Raw genomic sequence first — 20,768 nt, forward strand, 5'->3', positions numbered from 1 at the left:
GTATCATTGGGGTATCATTTGCAACGCTCAACATGTACAACAATCAGATCGTCCCTATGGGTTTCGGTTTCCATGTGCCTTGATACATGGACCACGCGGGTCTCGCATCGTCAGGCTCAGCAGCGTTGCCAGCTTCCACTGCATCGCGCTGCGTTGTGGAGGAACTGGAGCCCACGACAGGTGTTTCTTCCCTGGCGAGATCTTCCTCCAGCTTCAAGCATTTCAGATAGGCTTGGTTCCCCACGGCTTTCTTCTTGACACTCGCCAGCGCCACGCGCACATGCTCCCACGACCATTTGGGTAACAGGACCTCAAGACTCTTTCCGCTCTTCAGACAGTCCGTAACAGCGGCCTCGCAGGTCAGCTCTTCGCCGAGATGCTGCCAGTAGTACTCGTAGATCCAGACCAGTGCCTTGCCAGCGGCGTTTCTCAGCTTCGCCAGCGAGGGCAGCTGCTCGTGCGTGCTCTGATGCCGTAGCTCGACAAACGTAGCAGGGAGATTGATCGTCTTGGCCAGGCTGTACATACTTTGCTTCCGCAGTTTGTCCTGCTGTCCGTCTAACAATCCCGTCACAAAGCTAGAGTATGATGAGCATCAAAGCCGTGTTGACTCGTTTCTCTGGTGGGCGTGCTTACCGGCTGAACGCAGCCGCGTACGCTGCGCGCGCAGCATACGCCGCCGAAGTGACCTTTCGACCGTCCGCCTCCCTCATCACCGTCTCTTCATCCCCTAGTTCCGCCGCCGCGAGCAGGGCCGTGGACTCCACCATGTGCGGGCAATTCCCGCGTTGCATCCACATGCTCACCCTGGCGACGGCATCATGTCTGTCTCTTCGCCTCTGCTCTGCGTTTCCTGACGACGGAGCCGTCTCTGGGCTGCCGTAAAACTGCCGCCGCACGAGGAGCAGCTCGTTCCGGCTTCGCCAGGGTGTGAAGATGTACTGCACCATGATCGATCGTCCCTCGTCCAAGTACGTGGCTGGAGATGACGACGGAGGGGGCGTGTGGGTGATGTGGAAGGTGCGACGCCGGCGAGTGATATCGCGGTTCTTGGCGGGATGGAATGGATCTGCGCGCAGGCAAACGGGAAAGAGATTTTCAACGAGCTGTTTTTTTTTTGCTGGCTGGTATCGAGAATGGTCTAAGATGCCTCCGCTACATGGACCCTGAAAATTTTGGCGCCGGCACTGCGTTTGCTGGAGATGAGATACAACAAGTCCACTTGGATGGGCCGAAGCTAGTTGATCTCATGGTGGTGGAGCGAACTTTGTTGGAAGACGTAATTAACGTCATTCATTTAGTAGAACTTTGGTCTGTGAATAGCGAGCGAGGAGTGATTGCTCCTTGTGAGCCTCGCGGCGAGTGAGGAGAGCTAGACATCGTAGCATCAAGCCAAGCTCCTGTAGCCTTGACCTTAGCCTCAACTGCCGGTCTCCTCACATAGTCACTGGTAGACTGTCTAGGATGGCGAATGTGCTAATATTGCGCATTCAAGTCGGTCTATCCCTGGTATAAGAAGTCATTCATAATTGCTCGATTGATGCTGCATTGACGTTAACCGCCCAGTTTCGCACGTAAATCAAGGGTTGATTGAACAAAAGAAAATCACTCAAAGAGGGTTCCAGATGAAATGGAATGGAGCATTCAGCATCTGAGGGTGTGAGTCTATCGAACGTCGGGCGCACAGACCGCCCAGTTCAGCAACTTCAGCCCCGAGCCTGCGGGGACGATGAAGGGGTAAAGTAAAAAGAGAAAAAGAAAGGCGCTAGACTAGCAAGCAAGCAAGCAAGCAAACTCAGCCAGGAATGTGATGCTCTCCTGTCGCAGGGGGGTCTAGTCCATGACAGACTCGTGTCGGCTTGTCCTCCCTCTGTATTGTATCTCGGCTAACGACTTGTACTCGCACCTGATTCTGGAAGAGGGCACATCAGCCAGCATGCGCTTGGTGTCGTTTCTTGACTGTTCCAAGTTGGAGCCGCGGGCCTGTCCAACAACCCCTGCTGCTCCTTCACGTCGACGAAAGACCAGCCAATCCAAGTGGAGAAAAACCAAGGTTGCTTGCTCCCTTTGATTCATGTTGGAGGACTTGCAGGGTGTGGAGGTTCCCCCCCCCCCTCCACCTGAGCACATGTCTGACAGGGGTTCCACAGCGACCGCCATCTCTTGGAGTTCTGGTCTGGTCACCACGCTCCGGCTCGAGCCCCGCCTGCGCGGTGCGCCGTCAAAATCACCTCAGACAACGGGAGAAAGGGACGAGGCGTTCGAGGTGGGTTCGACGCCCTCTGTGTCACACACCCCCCTGAGCCCACCGGGCCACCGCATCGCAAAGTAGCTTACCAGGAAGCCAAGCATCAACAAGTGCCAAAGGATGGAGTCAGGAAATGGCTCACGCGGCGGAGACGATTCATCCATCGATGAAGGAGACAATTCTTCTTCAAATTTCTTCAGTTTCAACCGGCCATTCTAGTCCCCGCTGCGGCCGATGCTAGACTATCTAATACCTAACATCCAAAAAAAATAGATGCTCCTGACCCGAAATGCCCTGAACGCTATCCTTGCCGTGGCACTCCGTGTGGATATTGCCTGTTCATGCCCGCTATTCTAAATGTCAAAACGCTCGCTCCATGTGTAACAAACTCCGGTAGAACCCAAGGAATCATAAAAGAGGCTCGTGTGGAGCACAGTAAGTGAAGCCATCGAGGACCGCCCCGTCACTCGTCATCTCCATCCTCCTCTTCGTCAGACTTGGGGGGCTCCCAGGCTTCCTCTAGGGTGAGGCCCTTTCCTGTTGCCTCCCCCGAGGGCCGGTAAACAGACCCCAGTAGTGAGGAGACAGTTGAGCGGTAATTGTCCAGCTGGGGGTCTTGGTCATACTTGGTTGCCGTGTCGTAGAGACCCATTCCAACCAAGATTTCACCCTCATCCTCGTCATTGCCATCAATCATAGCAGACTCTCCGCTGACTGCCGGCTGCGGAGCCTTGGTATTGACAAAGGCTTCAGGTGTGGGAGGGTTGGTCTGGCTCATGTTGTGAACCGCCATGTCGTCGCTCCAGTCGTCAGGAGTTCCCGACCCTCGAGCATATGTCAGGGTGGGTGGCCCATCGATGCTCATCTGGTGAGATGAGTCTGGGTAGTATGGTGTGGTGTGTTGTTGCCACGCTTCGGGGCTGACGTATTGGGGAACATTGGCTTGGGAGTAGCCCAGTGGCAGAGGGGAACACGCCGATGACGGTGACGCGTTTGTGGAAAAGGCGGCCATGTTTGGTGAGAACTGTTGTTGCTGTTGTGGCGGGTAATAGGCGGGTCCAGTGGTATAAAGACTGGGCGTCGAGAAGGGATAGCAACTTGATGGTTCTTGATATGGCTGAGGCGTGTAGAAGCAAGCGTTTGGGTGCCAGCTGAGAGGACGTGATGGCCTGGCGGTACGATCTGTCCTCGCCTGTGGGCACTGTTGTTGAAAGGCTATATCGTTGCCGTTTGCTCTCCTGCGAACAGGACTGGTGCTCGCACTGGCGGGCTTGGACACTCTCATCTTTGACCCGTTGCTTGGGGTGGCATAGCCTTTTCGTAACCTCCTCGAGGCCTCCGCGATGGCCATCTGAGTATTCCAGTCGTTCAGGAAGACATTATTGGAGTCCATCATGGGAAGGTACCCCGGCGAGTATCCCGCATTGAGGGAGTCCATGGTTGTAGTGCGAAGTAAAGTAGGAGGATCGTTGGTCAAGGAGAGCGTGTCTGCTCAGTCGAGGTTGTTTGTGATCTTGTGGGAGGAGGGAGGTATTCAAGTAAAAGTGCATTTGGCATGTCGAGTAGAAAAGGATGTAAAGCCAAAGAAAGTACGTATCCGTGGGTTGGTTATGTATCGTGAAATCGAGAAGATGACGGTCGACACTAACAAGAGCCACACTCCAGGGAGGAAGAACATGTGCCACATTTGGCAAGGCTTGGGACGCTAACGCCGGCTCACTAGGACAGTACATTTCCCGCCTCCCTAGGAGCACCCGGAGCGAGGTACTGTACGTACTCATCCGTGTACGTGGGTAGGCTCAGTTTGAGACCGGGGTCAGCGATTGATTGATGAGCCGTCGAATCATCAACAGGGGGCAGCGAAGAGATGCAAGCGCCATTGGACCCCCTGTGCTCCGTCGTGCGCAAAAGCGCAAAGTATCCGTACGTGGGTGGCTCTTACAGTAGCGGGATTGGCAGTACGGATAGACAGCAACTGATCCTAGCAAAGCCGATGGTCGTGTGGAAGTCCACTTGGAAGTCTGCGTCATATGGAGCCGTGAGGTAGGAGTGGAACCGTAGGCGGCGATGGGCAGACTCCACGTAAGGGAAGGCCCGGGTCTGGGACACAGTCCCCTTTCACCAACGTAGGATAGCGCCCCCGGCCTGTCGTAGCACCGGTAATACGTTTCTGTTGTATCGACTCCAGTCAATGTGAGTTTCCAAGGCCAACAACACACCTGCCTGCCCAGCTAGCGCCTCCAATGCGCCAAGCTGCCTAGTTGACACCACTGGCGCTTCAGCCTCCAGCTGGTCTTGCTTGCCTGGATGCTGCGTTGGCATGCAACAGGCCGCCCAGAAAGAGGTGAGCCCGTGCCGTTGAAAGTCTAGGCAGATCTCTTCCAAAGTCGGACAAAGGCCAGCCTGCTATTCATTTCACTACGATCCGAATGGTGAGATGCCAGGCTTGGCGCGAGATCTCCGGGACGGACTGAAAGACACTGCTCCAAGTTAATCAGAGTTCGCCAAGGTGATGACTCGAGACAATGGCCTGTAAACCAGCGAGCGAGCGTTCTGTTGCTATTACTTCGTACAAGCGTTCAGAATGCCAGGGAAGTACGTACATGTTGAGCAATTGCTAGTACTTTCGACTAGCGCAGGGCTACCCGCAGGTTTCCATGCATCCGTATCGCCGTCGCCGGCTGCCCATGTCTAGCGGCGTTTTCGTCGAAAATGCTTTCGCGGCAAGCCACCGCACCACACCCAACCAAGGTCACCTGCGGCGGGCTTGTCGGTGATGGATGTTGCTGCGCTGCGCAATGTGATCTGTAGTACTGATCCCGACGCAGGAAGTTGTGCCTAGACGGGTTTCAGCTCGCTTGGACGACTGGCTTGGGTATTTTGTCGATAATGAGACCGTGATTCGGATAGACTGCTTGGGAGCAAGCTGGCGGCTGCCTTGTTTAGCAAACGCCATAGCGAATCTCATCATTCCCTGCAGGGCATCGAGTCCTTTCCACAGTATTACTCGGGGATCAACAACTGGCGCTTGCCAATCAATGTGATGATCAACCCTTGTACAAGTATCTCACGCTGTTTGAATGTTGGTAAGACCCTGAGCCACCGCAGTTTGTAGAGGCGACAGACGGAAAGCCGATGAGCAAGACATGCTGATTGGCGCACGTAGTCTCGCTCTCGCTGCACAGGTGCTGATGCAGCGATGTTGTGTTCACGGTCCACCTAGCATGGAACAGCAGGGTGGCCTGACCTGGACCACTCGTGCCGCTTTTCTCCCTGTCATTCAGGTGCAATTTTTGAGACGCCGCCATTGACCCGCCAGAGCCAGGGCGGGTTCGGCCCAAAGCCTCGTGGATTGACCATCTCCTCCTCCATTGAGCATCCTAGCATTTTTTTGTCACTCCGCCCCGGCTCTCTACTGCGGATCTCTGCAGCGCCAAATCTCATGTCTTGCACATCTCTGCGGGGCGAGAGTCATTCGTTGGCGCCGCGAGCTTTGCTTAGCAGCTACGCACACACCAAATTTATGCGCTCGAAGGGTAATCGAAGCAATCTGATCACCGTCGTTGGTTCATTCGATACACACAGTAGGGTGTCCGTAGCTTCGTTGATGCACAGTTGCGTTGAGTGACCAAAGAAAAAGAGGGTTCAAAAGAGCATCGGAAATCTAGATGCAACGTCATCCATTATACTTTGTTAACAACCCCGTGTCAAATCAACGAAACAACAATGGTAATACTCGCCTCCTGTTGACTGTCACTGTCAAGAAAGCAATGATGGCGACCTTGCCTTCAAAGACATGTATCTGCTGGTGGCTTGCAACGCGGCCCGTGACATGAAGCCCCTGGTTGGAATTGTGCGTGTACGCACTTGTCGTTGTTGTAGCTTGCCGCTCGCTGATCCCATTCGCAATCCTAAGCTGAAGTACTTGCACAACTTCAGTCTCGGTCGCGCGAAGCACGAAGTGGAGTAGGGGGAACCACGGAGCTCGAATCTACCTTTGCACGGAAACAGCATCCCGTCCTGGTCTGACAGGGCGGCCAACGAATGTGGCGCGTTCCATCGGCCATAAGATCGTCAGCGAGATAATACGCACTACGAGACTACGTACAGTGGACATGGAGGCGCTGCGGCATGCCTGACTCTGAGTCACAGGCCTGCGTCGGTCTTTTTACCTGTGCAGTGCGTGCACACAGGGGTCCGGCCGCGGTCGAGGAGCCAGCTTTCGCGTCGAACAGGATGGTCGGTCCCCTTGTCTGTTGAATGTTGGTTGCGTGCGAATGAGGTGTGAGAATCGACTCGTGAGACGTCTGCTTCACACGGTGCACCTGCCAGTGAGGAGGTGCGAAGCTCAGGCTCCAGTCGGTGTCAGGCAGCAAAGTTCTGCGGTCTCATCATTATTAGCACGCAACTACGTTGACCCAGCCAGGATTGCACTGGTAATAATGTGACGGTGCGGCGGAGGGGCAAGAACTTTGTGCGATGCCGGTCAAAGTGCCTGGCGGCAGGTGAAAGGAAGGAGCGAACCGCCGAACACCACTTGCTGGGGCTGGGCAGGTGAAGCTAGGGCCCCGGGTACATTATGTGCCTCCAATTCTCACTGGCGGGGCTAAAAATGACCATTCACTGCCTTTCGTCGTCGGGTTGAAAATCTTAGCCAGGGTGCCAGGACATGGAGCTGCATCCCATTGATGATAAGCGGGAGGTGGGCTGAGCCTCTCTGACTCGCTCGATGAATTTCACCGCTTCGAGCATTGCGCTCAGCGACAGAATCAATGGTTCCGTGCTGAGTACCCGCTACTTGGCGACACGCCATTATTCCCATTCCTCCAGAGGTAGTCGTAACCTGCAAACACTGCACTGGCCGTCGAGGTACCTCATCACTGTTCACTGTCGTCTGATTCTCTCTTGTCCCTCGTGATGATAGCAGAAGGGGGTGTGATGGGACAATCCAGTCGTCTTCCTGTCTTTTGTTCAGTGATCGACCTGTCACCCGCCTCCCCGAGACCTCCGGCGTTTTTATTAGCCTTCGATGCAAACACGCATTGCTGAGGCAGGGCGGATGCACACCTGCACGTATTGAGTATTGACACAGGTGACAGATCAGGCTCCTAGCAACAAAGCACAAATGCTTTGAAGCAGGCTAAAGTAACAGCAGCTCCAGCCCAATCATTGATCCGTTCTTTAGAAGTATCTTTGTACTGGTTAGCGTAAGGTATTAGTTGTTGTCCTGGCGGCAGATATCCATCGGCCGCCTGAACTTCTGCCCCTTTTCCACGACTCAACAGGATATAATAATAAGCACGTATCGTGAGTCCAACGCGCCCAGCACGACGTGAACTTGCTGGCATCTCTGAATGGATCGACCGGGGTGCCATGAAGGCTGCACAGCGGCTGAGGTGGCTTTCGATGAATAGCAGCAATTGCCAGGTGATATTATTATTGACAGATGCCTTGCAACTTGTTGTGCGCGATGACCTCTTGGGCCCTTGGCCGACTGCGGGCAGTTGCCTCCGCCGTGGGCGGTACGCGTCAGGTCTTGTGCGTGCATGTCACGTCCCGCCCAGTCGTTCAGACCTCATGGACCAATGAATTTCGGTTTTGCGCGAGATCCATACAATTCAGTCAGTGTCCCTCCCCTAACAAGCCCCGGTGCAATGTGGTGCATTGCTGCATCCTCCTGTCCGTGTCCGTGTCCGTACCTACCATTAGCTGGCTAGTAGCCTTTGGAGCATCGTCACATTCATTCCGTCCCCCGTCGACGCTGCTTCTTTCTCATGTCGATGGATGCCTGTCTCTCCGGGCTTGTCACCATCACTCCACCCGCCGAGGCTCCCGAGTACCTACGTACGTACTTCATCAACCGCCCCTGGATCCATTCCGCGGTTCAGATGCAGTGCTGCTATGCAGACTCACTGGTGCCGAGCTGGTCATTTGTCTTAACTCTTGTTGACCCTCTTGTACAAGCATTTGTGTTCAGGGGCTGCGAAACAAGAGTTTTGGCGGTCAGCAGGGCCCATTTTCAACGGTCAACCCATCAGCGCGCATGATAACCAATGTTTCCACTGCAATCGTGGCATTCGCACTGCGCCAGAACCTGTTCGGCACTTGTCTATTATCATGATCCAGTTCTCTCGAGATCGCGCCTTCAGGTGTATTATCCTCACTTGGGAGCGCGACGAACCGAGACAGCGCCAACTCAGCGCTATTACCATGCATGATACATTTTCTTGGTCCTTACGCCCTCCTGGTCCATTCAGCCGCTGGCTGCGGCCATACGCCACCGCAATCTATCACACACTACTAATATCTACATGAAGACTTCCTTCCGACTGTTCATCCTGATGACATCCGCATGTCCGATTTGGTCGAATACCTCGCAGGGGGCATCCGAGGCTATCAATTTCTTTGCACTGATAGCCCCTGCCATCACTCATTAGTACTCACGAGCTCGGGCGGGGGCGGAATGCTACAGTACCTTAGGTACTGCTCGAGGCACATGAGCTAATGATCTTATTATTAGTCAAGTCATTGTACAATGCGGCCCTGCTCGTCGTTCGCAAGGTACATGTATCTCGAAGTTCAGGCAAGGGTGAAGCAAGACGAATTGTCTCATACGGGGCGCTTGGGCAACAGCTGGGAAGCGTCAAGCCAACAGCGGCGCCCGCTTATTAACGAGAATACGTATACCTTCGCTGACGCCGTCACGACTGATCGTGTGGCCGGAAAGATTGTGTGGTGACAGGCATACTACAAGTACGTAGTACGTATAATGCCGGATCGTATCACAGGCAACCTGCATGCGTTGTTATTCATGTGGACTGGACTCTGGATTGCACGTTCACCCGACATGGAGCTCTGCCACAATTACGGTAAACCTTGGCAACAGTTGAGGGGGATAGGTCATGTTGCAGAACCAAAAAGACTCATCGGAATTTCGTGACTACGCCCCCTGCCATTGTACATTTGACTAATGCCACACATCGACGCTATTTCGGTTTCCTTCAAAGGCAACACCAGTCGCCGGGCTCTGACACGCCAACAGACTCATCAGCTCGTGCTGTCGTGTCGGATCAGAATGCCATCCTACGTAAGTATATGAGCATGATCGACGCACGTCGCGCATAGCCAAATGTACGCTATGAGAGTCAGGCAGAGGAGGCCCAGAATACGCCTGCTAAGGCGCTTACGCAAGTACTTGTAATACTTGCACTACGTACCGACTACGGATAGCTAACTTTGATAAAGTTGCGAGTCTTCACACCCTACTGGCCGCTCTCCCCGCATCGGGACCCGGGACCGTGGGGCGGTCATCACGCATGGCATTGGGGGTTGTATCATCACGCCCCCTCCCTGTTCTGCCCAGCGGGGCGTGTTCACGATCCTTTCTCGTCCAACTCGTTCTCCTCCAAGGGCCAAGGCAAGGACCAAGACTCCGCGTGTTGATCTTGGCCGCATTCGCATGTGCCCCAAACTTGAGGGACGATGACCGGGCTGCAGCTGAAGTTGCAGCTGGCGGTGAATCTCAAATTTGCCTGTGCTTTGGGCATCTACCTAGAAAATTTCTCACGGACATTATTGTCTCGGGATCGCAAGCAGCGTGCAGGAGAGAGACAACGACAAAGTCTCTTTTCCTTTTCTCGTATCGGTCCGCCGCGCGTGTGTAGTTATTGATAATGTGGTTCCATGTGTGTGCTGACGTTGAAGGACGGAAAAGAGAGTTCGGGTTGAGTCATGCTTTCGCTGGATTCCAATCCACGTACGTCCCGTTCCGCACGCAATGGACAAAACGAGGCTTTGCGCTGATGAACTCTATGCTATCTGGACAAACGCATCACAGATAAGTTTTTCCCGACATTGTGCCCAGTAAATCATGTCAGGGCGCTTGTTACGTACGTACTTGGACAGTCCGTCTGCGACACTGCCCGTGGTGTTCCAGGGTAAGCACCGAAGCGATGTGTCTGTGGTCAACGTCAACTGTCTTTACAGCGCAGTGAACCCTAACTCGACATGTTCCTTTGCGTAAGGTGATTCAGTCTCTAAGCAGACTTGGAATCAAGCATCTCGTCTACAGGCACGTCGGACCCGCAAGCATCTTAGTCCTGATAGTATCTGGCGTGACAGAAACAATGAGGGCTGGACATGCCTTGATATTGCGGCCATCAACGGGAATGGCAAGATACAACCTCTGTGCCTGATAACGTAATACCCGCCGCGGTTCGAGACGCAGCCATTGCGCCCACACACAATAGATGACACCTTGGTGACCAGCTGTTGCATGTGCCCTCAGATCAAATGGCTCGTCGCTTGCCTCGGGATGCATGTGCTTGGCATGGCCGCCCTCGAACCGATGTACGACATGCCTATCTTAATGAACCGGATGATACGTAGTGGGAGCACTGGTGTAGAATCGGCGTGAATCCAATGATCGATACTAACCATTGGTGTGTGGAATTTGGAATCGGTAGCGCTGGTCCGATGTCTATAGAAGACTCCTTGATTTATTGGATCTAGACGCCATAGACGATAATGGATAGCATATGTACCAACGAGTGATCATAGCGAGTGTCCGGACAGTCTGAGGGATGATATTTGAACATTAGAAGCTTGTGAACTTACTGACAATCTCAACAGTGCGCTTATAGGGATACTTGTGCTCTACGTAGTACGCAGTGGTACATCAAATGGCCCGTCATGCGGCGGAAACAAACTCAACCTCATTGCGATGCTGTGTAAGCTGTGATCGAGTCCTTATTAGTGGACCTCCAGGCTCAGGCTTGCCCAGATGACCATCCTCTATTACTAAAATGCGGCCACCGGCAAGGCTCGACACTGGACGTGACGGTGGATGCGATCATCGCCATGGTTGACAACAATGCCAAATACACCATGTACACTACATGGAATCGGCTGTAGTTGCGCACATGTCCCCTGGTGCCGCATTGGCAATGTTTCTTCAGCCTCGTCAAGGCTGGAGCAGGACATGCCGCTGATACATGGCCTGGCGCTTTCAATGAAGGCTGCAATCCACAGCACATGTGACCTGGCCATGGGCCACAGAGTGGGTTTAGGCCACTACTTGTGCCTCCCAATGTAATCAGTACCGTTCCAAAACTGAGACATGAGTAGCGGACCGAAGTCGTTGCGACGCAGTGCGGCTGCTGGAGTCCGAGAAGGCGAAATGGTCACTAGCTTATATGTATATCTCGGTGGTGGAGGCATTGCTGGAATGTGAGCATGAACGCATATATCGGCAACTGGGGACCGGGGCTCAGTATTCTTCGATAATGAATGGTATCGCTCACGTTTCGAAGTTGTCGACTCTCACGGAATGTTGTTAGCCTGGTCACCTGTTGGTGGCATTTCCCGCTTGTTGACCAATAGTGGCCCAGCAGTGCTCACCTTCTAATTGCATATACGGATAGAGTGTTCGACCAAGAACATGACCGAACAGACATCAATCAATTCTTGAGCCCCTTGGGCTTGGATAGAAATGCCGAAACCATCGCCGCTGGAATTCATCAAAAAGAGCCCAACCTTGCGAGACAATAAACCCAAGATCCATCAACACGGCGAAGGGTATTGTCACATTGGCCGGAGTCCAGTCGCCGACGCCATGTCGCGCGCAACACAGCTGATTTGAACGTGCCATCCCAAACTCACCCGAATGGAAAGGCTCTGCCGCTCAGGAGGGTGAGACGGCTGGAAAGTCGCAGTGAGTCTCTCCTTCTATATTTCGAAAGGGCGTCATGCATCTCACCCTCGTCCATGATCCTATGGCGACCAAGGACTGTGCGCCTACCGCGCCGGTCATCATGGACGAGACTGGCATGGCGTTGAGAAACGACGTGTTCCTTGCGGTTGATGTCCGCGCCCAGATCACACAGGCTACGACGAAGAAAGTGGGCAATGCGATCCTCTGGACCATCATTGGCCCTTCAGCTACGACGCGAATGCTCTGCTACGTACCTACATGTAGCTACTGGGGTCGACATAAGCGTTGTTTGCTTCAACGCCTGTAGCTTGTCACGGGGAATTCCCAGCGGCTGATGTCGCACATTGATAGCCTGGCAACTCGTCGACTCGGGCAGAGCCATCTCCACCAGGACCAACAAGACTGACCAAGATCAGGTCTGATCTTTCGTTGGGCAAAGTGCCCCCAGCAATGTTCCGAGCGTGTTTTCCAACACTCCATGGCGTTGTTGTAGCGCTCGAAGCGCTGCCGGGCCTGGCGGCATTTGCTTCGAGGACAGTGCCTTTGCGTGATGGTGGTTTCGAGATGACCTTCAAGCTCGACCGTTGGCTAGGTGGCCAGCCTCCCTTGCTACCAGCTTGACGAGGTGTGGATGCCGAACGACCTTCGCGCACATGATCTGGAATGGGACAGTGTCACGCTCGCGTTGAAAATGGCCGCTTGGCGGGCGGGAGTACTGCATCGAACGGATGGTCAGGTTGGGCGCTGAGGTCCGCAGCCCGCGTCGAGACACGCTGCATCTTACATGTACCCTCGAACTTCGACCCAGGACGGACTGCGGCGCCACGGATCAATGACACAGTCGCATGCGCTTAGAAGAGGGAGCACGGCCACACAGAAGGAATGCCGCAATGCGGGCAGAGTACCTACATGTAGGTGGCATACTGCTGCAGCTGCACGTGTGCGCACTGCATCCGTGTCTTGTCTGCATTGTATGCATTCCCCTCCTCCGGCCCGCACACGCCCCTCTTCCAACAAGTCGCCTCCCTGCGTGGCGGGCACGGCCGACTTCTCTCTCTGCTTAATTAGCATCTTGCGAGGGTTCCTTACCTGTCCACTGTTACAGTAGGCGCCCGCATACAGGATCGAGCGACGTAAAGGATGCTGCCGCGCTCTGCAGGGTCATGTTTGCCATTGTGTGTATGCGTACGGAGCAATAGTGTGCAGTGGCATACCGCCACCACGCTGCGCTGACCGCCTTTCCTCGCGCACGAAAAGAGGCGGCCCCGCGACGCACGGGAGGAGAAGTCAGTTGTCCTCGTCACATTGCTCACGGCACCAGCTTGGCAGAGCAACGCGGGAGAGGCACGGCCGAGCGTCACATCGCCACGACATGGACTAATTATTACGCTGGCTCAACCGCTCTCGGTGGCTGGGCGGACAATGATCATGGGTCCAGCGGGCGGGCATCGAGGCCAGCTGCGTCGTGGGCTTACTCACTGCTCATCGCCCGTTCCTCGCACATGAATCCTGTGGTCATCCATCGAACAAGAACCGAAGCCCATGTCAGGACTCAGGATCAATTGAGACCAACCGCCCCGACGACTGCTGCCGCCCGAATGTGTCAGCCGGTCATGCTTTCCTTTGGCGTGGCTGATCCTTGGGGAAACTCCATCACCGTGATGCCCTGGCCACCACCGAGAAGGCTCGAGCGACGGATCTTTCACAGGGCTTGTCGAATATTGGCTGATGGAATCCCCAAACAAGAAGTTGAGCATCCGTGTTGCAACATTGCATTCGGGGACTCGCAGCCCGCGGCTCCTGTCTCTGTTACGCAGCAATTTGCTCTTGAAGAGACGCAACTGCTGAGCATTGGCGTTGACAACAACTAAACCTCAAGCTATTGATTATAGTTCGCTTCTAAGCATTTGTTCAAGGTAATTAACCTTCTAATATAGTATGGCAGATCCTTGGTAGGCAAGAGCCCTCGGCCGGGCAAAGTCAGAGTCGCCCGCAACATTGAAGCCGTGAATTGTTTACCTAGTAGGCTCGGTAGAAGAACGCACACAGCCGTGTCATAAACAATCGGTTTGTCCACTCCCCCCTTGCCTTCATCGTATTCCACGTCAAGATCACGCAAGATGCGATTCGATGACACCATCCATTTTGATTCATTGGCCGAAGGGGTTTGTTGCCCCCTAAGGTCTTTGTTTTGGGCTAAGCGCCATGTCCCTCTCCTGAGCCGCACTCGTGCTGTCAGTGCAACTGGGAGTTCTCTGGAAGAGCCTAGAGCACTCGAGTCATTGGCCGACTTGTCTGAAGAGATCTGGCTGATGATCATGAACTACAAGTCCTTGGCTCAACTACCTGACGACATCTTGGTCCTGATTATGAAACAACTGTCCCCAGACTCGCTTTGGGCACTCAGACAGACCTCTTCAATCTTTTTTCGAATCTTCAAATCTGAAGACTTTTGTCGGTTTCATGGAGAACCAGGTTGCCATGACCGCCACTGGCCGTTTTCGCTGCGTTCTCTGACGCCAGATGAGCGTGAGACTGTCAGGAAGTATATACGACCATCAAACGCCGCCCGCAAAGGCACAATGGCGATGGAACGCTGTGGCGCATGCGCCGAGGTCCACAAACGCGGCGAACATGACCGTCGTCTTGTCAGGCTTCGCAGACTATACTTTTGCCATGCTTGCAAAGAGAACCATGCAGGTGTCTTTTTCTCCGCCCAAAGCCTAAGAGAATATAAAAGAGGTGCCGACATTATGTGTATCGGAAGGATAGGCTGGTCGACGCTTTGGTCTCAAAGCTCCACTCCACCTATCACTTGGGAAACACTGGACAAAGTCATGTCCCAGGAGGGATACGATGACACGACTCTGGGGACATGGGACTTTCCTTGCGCCACCTCGCCAGTGGAGGATGACCAGAAGAAGCGCAATCTATGCAAGGTTCCGATACTCAACAGAGAACCAGCATATGAGCATGAGCATGTCACGCTTGTGTTCGGATGGGACCTTCCTCTATTCGAAATTGATGCTTCAGAAACACCAAGTCTTGGGGCTATTCGAGAATTCGCCGCGAACTTGGTGAACAACGGGGTGCTACGGGGCCTACAATGCTGCCAACACATGGTAGACCGAGGTGTGCTCCAGGACTTCGCCATGTCCGGCATCTGTGGATACTTTGCAACACTAGACAATGACATTTTTCATGGGGTATCTTACTCAAGAAAAGATCTTACGTGCTTATGCGCTGGCGAGCGGGTCCAGGACTGTGAAGAGTGCGGTGGACAATACGGCTGGCGGCTTCTTTCGGGTCGAGTCTGGCTGAGCTATCGCTACGTCTGGAATATACGCAGAGCAACAAGTCCTGGATGGCTTGGGTTGGTGGATGACATACCGGCTCTCGTGCACGATGACGATAGCAAGTATCTTCTGTGGTGCGACCAACCAGGATGTCTCACGGGGCAAGGACGACGATGGATGGAGCTGGTCAAGGAGGTGACTTGGCTGCAGTGTTTCCGATTCGAGGCGACCAGAATGATGGTTGATGAGACGGAAAGAATGGCCGGGGACATGGAGGATATGTTGACGAAGAGGAACGAGGGAGGGCCTGACCGAAGGTATCAATGCCCTCCCCAGTTGCCTGAGGCCTACTTAAGCAAAGAAGAGCTCCGCAGACGCGCCGACAAGGTGCTGGAAGAGATCAGATCCGCCCGCGAGGGAGGCCCAAGGACGTAGCCCGAGGTCTGAGGGGCGTCGAGCAGCATTTCCTCCCAACGTGGGCGAGCATTGGGCTGTAGACGTGTCCAAACAAGCCCAGCGGTCGTTTGAAGAGCAAATGGAGGTATTTGGTTTGTGTCTCTTCTAGACTAGATATCGGCATGACGGTTTTGGCGCTGATTCGAGACTAGAAGCACCACATCGGAAGTGAAGGGTCGGGTATTAATCGCTGATTGAGGATTGAAGCAAGGCTTAGTCGAGTATCGAGTCATTGAAACATAATTGTAATCGAATATTGTGAGTCACTGCCAAGGGATTGCAAGACAACCTAGTCGTGGTAAGCAGTGTAGGCGGTGGTGAAATCGCAAGATAGGGGACTGGTTTCTGAGGTGAAAGCTGGAGGTGGTCAGGCGACTGGTGATAGACGAGGGGGACCAACAGAGGCGGAATGCCGAGTGCAGGGTAGCCCAGAGTGAAGTCGAGCTAGAGATCCACAGCATCAATGCCGTCGCGCCGGATCTACGACTCGTACCAAGGCTGGACAAGGGCACTTTTCATGATGACGGAAGGCAGAGCGAGTCTGCGACACCAGACAGAATTGCCCACTTGTTCATCTCTTCCCGCTGGATGAGCGCGAACAGATTCCACCCTTCGTTCCCAACCCCCCTCTCATCAACATACCGGACAGCGACTCCAGCCAGCTGCTGCTGCTGCCGCCGTGACACTGCCCCGCGATTCCGAGTTTCGAGCCATCGTCGCTACGCGACGCCACCACGTGCGATGAGCCCTTCTGGAGAGAAGCACGTTGTGTTTCAGGATCATGGATCGGAAGAAAGTGAGGACGACACTACGAGCTTAGAGGTATAGTGATCTTCAGAGGCTCTCGAGGAGTCTGTCACAATCCATGGTACTCCGTAGGCTAACGAGCGTCCCAAGGTCACCTTCGACCCCTCCAACCCGTACCGACGCAAGAGCTCGCTCGTATCCTCCGAAGCCGTCAAGCCAACGCCACAGCACCGCACGAAACGAGACGAATGCATCGTTCATCAGTTTTTCGAATCGCAGCGCAAAGCCCAGGGCACGGCCGGCGGGAACGGTAGCACCCACTACCTGGCGCATCAAGTCTACAACCAACCCGAGAGGAAGCAGCAGCAGGAGCAGGACAATGCCACCGAAGCAGCCAAGCATGAGGCCACGTCGACCGTCGAGCCCAAGGACAAGCCGGCAAAATCAAGATGCGAGGTGTTGGCCGATGGCCACGCCGGGCAGTCAGACCAGGAGTCGTGGACGTCGCACATGACACAGAGCATGTCGGAAACGGACCTCAGCGCCCCCGACGACGCGCATAGCCGCACGCTGACCAAGAAGCAGCTGAGCGACATGGCGTGGGGTGTGCGTGAGCTGAGCAGACGCCTTAGCAGCATGCGGATCCGCTTCCGCGTCAAGACTGTCTTCATTCTGACAAAGGTGTACGACCAAGACCTGATACCCAAGACGAGAGAGCTCACACTCTGGCTGCTGGATAGAAGCAGAGACGTGAAATACACAGTGTACATTCAGGACAAGCTCAAGACCAACAAGAAGTTTGACGTCCAGGGGTTGATGGAAGCGGCCGCCAAAAGCTACGTGGCGGCGGGCGAGGTGGACCACGAACAGGCCATGGACGACATCAGCAGCCGATTGCGGTACTGGGACGAACCCATGTGTAAATCCCGACCGCAGACATTCGATTTTGTCATCACGCTGGGCGGCGACGGGACCGTGCTATACGCCAGCTGGCTGTTTCAGCGCATCGTGCCGCCGGTGCTCAGCTTCGCGCTCGGCAGCCTGGGCTTCCTGACAAAGTTTGATTTTGAGAATTTCGCGCCAACGCTCAACTCCGCGTTCGCCAATGGCGTGACTGTCAGTCTACGGCTGCGCTTCGAGGGGACCATTATGCGCAGCCAGCGCAACGCGGAGCTCGAGCCTGCGTCATCTTCGTCCGAGGACGAGGCAAAGGGACGCGATCTCGTGGAGGAGCTCATCGGCGAGGAGAGGGAAGACGCGCGCACACATCGCCCCGATGGGACCTTTGAGATCCTGAACGAGATTGTTGTGGATCGAGGGCCGAACCCGAGTAAGCCTCCGCGCACCCATGCACCTTCTTCCCATGACACAACACTAACAAGGCGACAGCAATGTCCTCCACAGAGCTCTTTGGCGACGATGAGCATTTCACCTCCATCCTCGCCGACGGCATCTGCGTCTCGACACCCACCGGCTCGACGGCCTACAACCTCGCCGCAGGCGGATCGCTCTGCCACCCCGAGAACCCCGTCATGCTCGTCACCTCCATCTGCGCCCACACGCTCTCCTTCCGGCCCATCATTGTGCCGGACACCATTGTACTGCGCGTCGGCGTTCCCTACGATGCGCGCACGTCCTCATGGGCCAGCTTTGACGGCCGGGAACGCGTCGAGCTCAGGGCTGGCGACTATGTCACGATTAGTGCCAGCCGGTATCCCTTTGCTTCCGTGCAGTCGGAGGGCAGGAGGAGCGAAGACTGGATCAACAGCATCAGTGGGAAACTCGGGTGGAACACGAGGCAGAAGCAGAAGTCATACACAGAGTGGAAGTCATAAAGTTATTTTCGTTGGCGCATGGCGTCCATTGGAATCTGAAATAAACAAGCAACTCCGCTATCATGACAAGTCATAACTATACCAAGCTCCTAAACACCGTGCTGTATACCAGAATAGCCTCTGGGCCTCGGAAAGCATCAAACACTCTCTCTCACGCCAAGCGGCTTCCGGGCGCTCTCTTCGTCCCTGAACCGCGTCAGGTCGCCTCCGATGAGCTTCCTCAGGTTGCCCACATCCTGCATGTATCGCCTCATCTCCTCTTGCAGGTCATCTTCGCTGTAGGCTGTGCTCTCAGAGTCATAGTCAAGATCGTCTGGATCTGACGGCTCGTCTTGGTTCTCCTTATCCTCGTCATCACTGCCAGCCTCTCCCATCTCCTTCACCTCAAAGTGAGGAATAGGGTTCTTGAGACTGTCAATGGCCAACTTGAGGTGAAGTTTGAGGGCCTCGTTCTCCGTCTGGAGCTTCTTGATTTTGCTTTCCGACACCATGCTGCGCTCCTCCATCATGCGTTGCATGGTGGCCACACGCTCTTGGTATTCCTCCAGACGCTCCTCGGCCTTTTGTGCATTCTTCTCCTTCTCGCGCGAGTCTGACACGGACATTTGCAGGAGACGAATCTCCTCAGCCATGGCTGCGATTTGCGCATCCCGCTCCGCGGAGGAGATTTGGTCTTGGTTGACGACAGCTCGGGTCCAGATGCGCTTTGCTTGGTCGGCATATCGCAGTGTCGACAGTGTCTCGTCGTAATCTGAGGGAGCGATACAAGCAATCATGGCCGTCTTGCTGTTGCCGCCCAGCGAGTCCTTCAACAACCAGGTCAGGATGGAGTCGCGGTACGGGACCACATCCTTCCTCTTGCCCGACCTCAGGGTCTTGGAATCCGCGAGAGCAGCGATCACACGCCCAAGAGTAGTGAGCGACTTGTTGATGTTGCTGCCCTCACGGAGCCTTGCACCGGTCGCCTCTGTTGATTTTGCCCTCTCGCTACCTGCCAAGTCGACGAGCCTGATCCGTGAGCTGCGTTCCGTCGTCTCGTCCGTCTCCATGTCGTGGTGAATCTGTTTGAGCATAATGGTGAAGACCGCGTGACTGCGACTACTGGTGTCGTTCATCTTGGTGCTCGCCACTGTTCTCGAGGAGTCGCCATTGGTCATGTACCGCAAGATCTCGTCAATGTTGCGGACGGGTACCTCTGTCAGGTCTTTGACATAGGGTCCCTCTGTCGGTGACTCGCGGATTTTGAGGTAGTTTGGAGGTTTGTTGGGTACCACAGGCACCAGCAAGTCACGGACGTGTTCGTTGTAGACCTCGAAATACGAGACGCGCACATTGTAGGCCACATTGGAGTCCTCGTTTTGGGCCGCTTCGATGCGTTCGAAAAGGTCTTCGCACGTCCGCGGAATCAGGCCGGGCTGGTCTGGCGTGCCCATCATTGTGTAACTCTTTCCAGAACCGGTCTGACCGTATGCGAAGATGCATGTGTGGTAACCCTCGAAGTTGTGGTCGAGAAACTCCTCGCCCAGGCTGTTGTACACGTCGGCTTGGTGAGCATAGTGCTTGTCCTTGACATCATGGCTCCAGAACGAATTGTCAAAGGTGAAGCTCTTCTCTTCAATGACCTTGCGGGACTTGGGCTGCTGTTTCAATTGAATGGAGGTTTCGGCGTCGTCGGGTGAGAAGAGCGTTGTCTGCTGTGTCATGGGATCCATCTCGATGAGGCATCTCGCCCGCTTCTCGAGCTCTGCTCGGTCAGTCATTGATTGCGTCCAAGAACTGATTTCACCAACCTCTCTGCAAGAAAGCTCGCACGCGGACGACAACGCGCACATTGCCTCCGCCGTCCATCCTGGCTAGCAAGGGGAGTGTCCCATCTCTTGAACGCAACGATGGCGTGGAGGCGGAAGAAGGAACGTGGCACACAGACGGCGAGGGCGAGTGCGCGGGACTCTGTCGTGGATCTGGAGCCATCTTTCGCAATGTCTGATGAGGGTCGTGAGCAGATTCGTGAAGTCGTTGGCGAAGAATGTGGTACATTCCCTCCTGGAGGCTCGTGGGCCGCGGGCCACTTTTGTTTACTTGGGCAGGAGCTGTTGCCGGGGTTGCAGCGCCTGCGGTGGTTGGATCTGCGGTGCGCTGGCGCGGACAGGGGTCAGCAATTCGATGATCTCGTGCAACGGACAGGCTCGAGTTGTAATGCTGCACCAACGAGGCCAGGATTCGAAAAGAATGATTTGAAGCCATCAATTCATGGTGTTAAGGATGGTGATACCTTCTGCCGTCCGAAGTCCACATGCAGTGTTTACACTTTGTTCTTCGAGGTGGCTCACCCGAGCAACCACAGTGACGCTTGTGTGACAACCTCCAACGAGACAGTGGGCGAGATCCACTCCCACCAAGGCTGGCCGTAGGGTAGGCAAAGAGCTCCGCTGGCAACAGGGCACACGGATACTAATTACGGGGCCTAATCTTCA

The 20,768-nt window shown here is 54.7% G+C and overlaps 5 protein-coding genes across 5 annotated transcripts; 2 read left to right on the forward strand and 3 right to left on the reverse strand.

Moving 5' to 3' along the window:
• Positions 1-43: 43 nt before the first annotated feature.
• Positions 44-800, reverse strand: F5Z01DRAFT_673276 (Las1-like-domain-containing protein; the record flags this gene model as incomplete). The annotated part of the gene is made up of 2 exons (XM_046264924.1): positions 44-578; positions 637-800. 2 exons carry the CDS (start codon positions 798-800, stop codon positions 44-46), a joined length of 699 nt encoding a protein of 232 aa, XP_046119249.1.
• Positions 801-2,395: 1,595 nt separating this feature from the next.
• F5Z01DRAFT_48187 (uncharacterized protein) lies at positions 2,396-3,901 on the reverse strand. The gene has a single exon (XM_046260086.1). It carries the CDS (start codon positions 3,684-3,686, stop codon positions 2,712-2,714), a length of 975 nt encoding a protein of 324 aa, XP_046119250.1. The 5' UTR covers positions 3,687-3,901; the 3' UTR covers positions 2,396-2,711.
• Positions 3,902-13,862: 9,961 nt separating this feature from the next.
• Positions 13,863-15,833, forward strand: F5Z01DRAFT_48983 (uncharacterized protein). The gene has a single exon (XM_046260164.1). It carries the CDS (start codon positions 14,081-14,083, stop codon positions 15,689-15,691), a length of 1,611 nt encoding a protein of 536 aa, XP_046119251.1. The 5' UTR covers positions 13,863-14,080; the 3' UTR covers positions 15,692-15,833.
• A 369-nt stretch (positions 15,834-16,202) lies between these two features.
• On the forward strand, positions 16,203-18,346 carry F5Z01DRAFT_652826 (ATP-NAD kinase-like domain-containing protein). Its single transcript, XM_046263304.1, has 3 exons — positions 16,203-16,534; positions 16,610-17,789; positions 17,849-18,346. Exons 1-3 carry the CDS (start codon positions 16,301-16,303, stop codon positions 18,292-18,294), a joined length of 1,860 nt encoding a protein of 619 aa, XP_046119252.1. The 5' UTR covers positions 16,203-16,300; the 3' UTR covers positions 18,295-18,346.
• F5Z01DRAFT_705690 (kinesin) lies at positions 18,347-20,614 on the reverse strand. Its single transcript, XM_046266441.1, has 2 exons — positions 20,085-20,614; positions 18,347-20,038 (listed from the first exon to the last, which is right to left on the reverse strand). Exons 1-2 carry the CDS (start codon positions 20,536-20,538, stop codon positions 18,432-18,434), a joined length of 2,061 nt encoding a protein of 686 aa, XP_046119253.1. The 5' UTR covers positions 20,539-20,614; the 3' UTR covers positions 18,347-18,431.
• Positions 20,615-20,768: the final 154 nt, after the last annotated feature.

The sequence above is a fragment of the Emericellopsis atlantica genome (genome assembly GCF_019669845.1).
Source record: "Emericellopsis atlantica unplaced genomic scaffold F5Z01scaffold_10, whole genome shotgun sequence".
Classification (NCBI taxonomy): domain Eukaryota; kingdom Fungi; phylum Ascomycota; class Sordariomycetes; order Hypocreales; family Bionectriaceae; genus Emericellopsis; species Emericellopsis atlantica.